The following is a 5,000-nucleotide window of genomic DNA, read 5'->3' on the forward strand; positions in this document are numbered from 1 at the left end:
GTTAAATGTAGTCTGCGTTAAATATAGTCTGTGTTAAATGTAGTCTGTGTTAAATATAGTCTGTGTTAAATGTAGTCTGCGTTAAATATAGTCTGTATTAAATGTAGTCTGTGTTAAATGTAGTCTGTGTTAAATGTAGTCTGTGTTAAATATAGTCTGTGTTAAATGTAGTCTGTGTTAAATGTAGTCTGCGTTAAATATAGTCTGTGTTAAATGTAGTCTGTGTTAAATGTAGTCTGCGTTAAATATAGTCTGTGTTAAATGTAGTCTGTGTTAAATATAGTCTGTGTTAAATGTAGTCTGTGTTAAATATAGTCTGTGTTAAATATAGTCTGTGTTAAATGTAGTCTGCGTTAAATATAGTCTGTGTTAAATGTAGTCTGCGTTAAATATAGTCTGTGTTAAATGTAGTCTGTGTTAAATATAGTCTGTGTTAAATATAGTCTGTGTTAAATGTAGTCTGCGTTAAATATAGTCTGTGTTAAATGTAGTCTGTGTTAAATGTAGTCTGCGTTAAATGTAGTCTGTGTTAAATGTAGTCTGTGTTAAATGTAGTCTGCGTTAAATATAGTCTGTGTTAAATGTAGTCTGCGTTAAATATAGTCTGTGTTAAATGTAGTCTGTGTTAAATGTAGTCTGCGTTAAATGTAGTCTGTGTTAAATGTAGTCTGTGTTAAATGTAGTCTGCGTTAAATGTAGTCTGTGTTAAATGTAGTCTGTATTAAATGTAGTCTGTGTTAAATGTAGTCTGTGTTAAATGTAGTCTGTGTTAAATGTAGTCTGTATTAAATGTAGTCTGTGTTAAATGTAGTCTGTGTTAAATGTAGTCTGCGTTAAATGTAGTCTGTATTAAATGTAGTCTGTGTTAAATGTAGTCTGCGTTAAATATAGTCTGTGTTAAATGTAGTCTGTGTTAAATATAGTCTGTGTTAAATATAGTCTGTGTTAAATGTAGTCTGTATTAAATGTCGTCTGTGTTAAATATAGTCTGTGTTAAATGTAGTCTGTATTAAATGTAGTCTGTGTTAAATATAGTCTGTGTTAAATGTAGTCTGTATTAAATGTCGTCTGTGTTAAATATAGTCTGTGTTAAATGTAGTCTGTATTAAATGTAGTCTGTGTTAAATATAGTCTGTGTTAAATATAGTCTGTGTTAAATGTAGTCTGTGTTAAATGTAGTCTGTGTTAAATGTAGTCTGTGTTAAATATAGTCTGTGTTAAATATAGTCTGTGTTAAATATAGTCTGTGTTAAATGTAGTCTGTGTTAAATATAGTCTGTGTTAAATGTAGTCTGTGTTAAATGTCGTCTGTGTTAAATATAGTCTGTGTTAAATGTAGTCTGTATTAAATGTAGTCTGTGTTAAATGTAGTCTGTGTTAAATATAGTCTGTGTTAAATATAGTCTGTGTTAAATGTAGTCTGTGTTAAATATAGTCTGTGTTAAATATAGTCTGTGTTAAATGTAGTCTGTGTTAAATGTAGTCTGTGTTAAATATAGTCTGTGTTAAATGTAGTCTGTGTTAAATGTCGTCTGTGTTAAATGTAGTCTGTGTTAAATGTAGTCTGTGTTAAATGTAGTCTGTGTTAAATGTCGTCTGTGTTAAATGTAGTCTGTGTTAAATATAGTCTGTGTTAAATGTAGTCTGTGTTAAATATAGTCTGTGTTAAATGTAGTCTGTGTTAAATATAGTCTGTGTTAAATGTAGTCTGTGTTAAATGTAGTCTGTGTTAAATGTCCTCTGTATTAAATGTCGTCTGTGTTAAATGTAGTCTGTGTTAAATGTCCTCTGTGTTAAAAGCAGGCTACTGCGTCGCCATAGTAAACGTTACTCTAAAATGCACGAAATTACATATTATTCTGTTCATCATATCGGCCTACGTCGTGAATTATTCTATTTTCTTAAAACTATATAATAACAATAATAATAATAATAAATAAAGAATAATCCAGGAATGTTTCAATCATTTCTTCTGATTCTGAATCTGATCTGGTTACGCCTGGGCGTATTCAGACTACTGACCGTGCTGTGAGAGAGGTAGTTGTATTCATACTGACCGTGCTGTGAGAGAGGTAGTTGTATTCATACTGACCGTGTCTGAGATGGAGTTGAAGGTGTTCTCCAGACGTCCAGCGACTCCCTGCGAGCGTTCCAGTGTCTGTTCAGTCTTCCAGTACATGACTTGGCCGTGGTGGTGTGGAAGGACTCCCAGAGCAGCCCAGAGCAACCCAGAGCAGCCCACAGTCACACCAGAGCAGCCCAGAGCAACCCAGAGAGCCTCAGTAACACCAGAGCAGCCCAGAGTCACACCAGAGCAGCAGAGTAATCCAGATGTCCCAGACAGCCAGCAGCCTCCCTGCCTCTCCTCAGGGTGGAACTTGCTGGGAAATGTAAATGTTCCTTCCCATTTTCCTCTCCTCCCCATGGCCCAGCCTCTCCTCCCCTTAGCCCAGCCTCTCCTCCCCTTAGCCCAGCCTCTCCTCCCCATGGCCCAGCCTCTCCTCCCCTTAGCCCAGCCTCTCCTCCCCATGGCCCAGCCTCTCCTCCCCTTAGCCCAGCCTCTCCTCCCCTTAGCCCAGCCTCTCCTCTCCTCCCCTTAGCCCAGCCTCTCCTCCCCTTAGCCCAGCCTCTCCTCCCCTTAGCCCAGCCTCTCCTCTCCTCCCCTTAGCCCAGCCTCTCCTCTCCTCCCCTTAGCCCAGCCTCTCCTCCCCTTAGCCCAGCCTCTCCTCTCCTTAGCCCAGCCTCTCCTCCCCTTAGCCCAGCCTCTCCTCCCCTTAGCCCAGCCTCTCCTCCCCATGGCCCAGCCTCTCCTCCCCTTAGCCCAGCCTCTCCTCCCCTCATACCTTGTCTGAAGCTCCACCCTCTAACCTGCTGAGGTAATCAGTGGAGAGCAGAAGTGAACCACACAGAAGGCTAACATTCAGCTCTCTGGTGCTGCCGTTCACTAGCATGACCCACAACATCACATATGTATGACTCTCTGAAGGACACTCTTTTACCATCAACATTCAAAACAACCAACAAGGAAGAAGCAACACCGTCACAATTTTGATTTGACTTCCTTGACTTCAACACGGTGAGTTTTCAGAAGTGAACTTTCACCTCAGAAGCCATTACAGGGGAGACGGAGGTGGTGAGAAAATGGCGTCTAAACCCTCTCTCTCTGAGGAGAATCTCTCCTGTCCTGTGTGCTGTGACGTCTTCAAGGATCCTGTTGTCCTCCGCTGTAGCCACAGCTTCTGTAAAACCTGTCTGCAGGAATTCTGGAAACATAAAGACACTCAGAAATGTCCAATGTGCAGGAGGAAATCATCCAGGCATCCTCCTTGTAACCTGGCGTTAAAGAACCTGTGTGAGGACTTCTTACAGGAGAGAAGTCAGAGAGCTGCAGCAGGGTCTGAGGTGCTCTGCAGTCTGCACAGTGAGAAACTCAAGCTCTTCTGTCTGGAGGATAAACAGCCCATCTGTGTGATTTGTCAGACTGCAAAACAGCATAAAAAACATGACTGTTGCCCAGTAGATGAAGCTGTACTGGATCATAAGAGTGAACTCCAGACTGCACTGGAACCCTTAAAAGAGAAGCTGAAGACCTTTCAAGAGGTTAAACTGACTTGTGATGAAACAGCTAAACATATTGAGAGCCAGGCCCAGCGCACAGAGAGGCAGATGAAGGAGCAGTTTGAGAAGCTTCACCAGTTTCTACGAGATGAAGAGAGAGTCAGGATCTCTGCACTGAGGGAGGAAGAGGAGCAGAAGAGTCAGGTGATGAAGAGGAAGATTGAGGGGCTGAGCGGAGAGATATCATCACTTTCAGACACAATCAGAGCCATGGAGGAGGAGCTACAAGCTGATGACATCACATTCCTGCTGAACTTCAAGGCCTGCATGGACAGAGCCCAGAGCACACTGCCAGATCCAGAGAAGGTTTCAGGAGCGCTGATAGACGTGGCAAAGCACCTGGGCAACCTGCAGTTCAGAGTCTGGGAGAAGATGCAGGGAATAGTGGAATACACTCCTGTGATTCTGGACCCCAACACTGCCAACCCATGGCTCATCCTGTCTGAGGATCTGACCAGTGTGACATACAGAGAAGAGAGACAGCAGCTTCCTGACAACCCAGAGAGGGTTGACTCCTGTGGCGTGGTCCTGGGCTCTGAGGGCTTTGACTCAGGGACACACAGCTGGGACGTTGAGGTGGGGGGGAGAACAGACTATAACCTGGGTGTGGTGACAGAGTCTGCAGGCAGGAAGGGATACTTAGGCTACTTTGGTGGAACCTGGCGGCTTGGGTTTTATAATAGCAAGCTTTATACAGGTGTTCCAGGTGTTTCAGACACTCCCCTCACAATAAGCCAGAACCCCCAGAGGGTCAGAGTGCAGCTGGACTGGGACAGAGGAGAGCTGTCCTTATCTGACCCTGACACTAACACACACCTACACACACTCACACACACCTTCACTGAGAAAGTCTTTCCATTTATCAGGAATGTTTGTAACCTTCATCCTCTGAGGGTGTTACCAGCGAAGGTGTGTGTGTCTATTGTTACTCCCTCTGTCTGAACCAATGATGAGTAGGGATGTAACGATGCATCGCGATGCAGTTAATTATCAATTGTGACAGCCCTCTGGCCTACTAACCTTTGTTTAGTCCAGGTACCCAGGTGGATTAGGGGCAGATGCTTAGAAGAGGCTCCAGTCTCCAGCTCGCTCGCTCTCTCTCTCTCGCTCTCTCTCTCTCTCTCTCCACCAGCACCATTTGTTCCTTTGGTTATGTTGTTTTACACCATCCAACACCCTCCTCACCATACCTTCCACTGCATCCACTCACTTACACTACTGACCTACTGATTATCACACCTCATTGGATTATTGTCTTAAGTTGCCTAGGTTATTTCTATTAAATTCTTAATTATATCCTGTTCATATGGTGTGTGTGTGTGTTCATATGGTGTGTTATGGCCCAGAGCCCGGTTGTAACACAATACAAATATGAGAAGATT

General features: G+C 43.1%; 2 protein-coding genes across 2 annotated transcripts in view; both read left to right on the forward strand.

Moving 5' to 3' along the window:
• slc44a1a (solute carrier family 44 member 1a) overlaps positions 1–5,000 on the forward strand; it is a gene marked incomplete at its 3' end in the record, with an annotated part of 263,392 nt that overhangs the window by 101,315 nt on the left and 157,077 nt on the right. The gene's annotated exons all lie outside the window — the stretch shown is intronic.
• Positions 3,142–4,560, forward strand: LOC308159650 (E3 ubiquitin-protein ligase TRIM35-like; the record flags this gene model as incomplete). The annotated part of the gene is made up of 1 exon (XM_080533467.1): positions 3,142–4,560. One exon carries the CDS (start codon positions 3,142–3,144, stop codon positions 4,558–4,560), a length of 1,419 nt encoding a protein of 472 aa, XP_080389593.1.

Source organism: Nansenia antarctica (genome assembly GCF_963989245.1).
Source record: "Nansenia antarctica genome assembly, chromosome: 6".
In the NCBI taxonomy this organism is placed as follows: Eukaryota; Metazoa; Chordata; class Actinopteri; order Argentiniformes; family Microstomatidae; genus Nansenia; species Nansenia antarctica.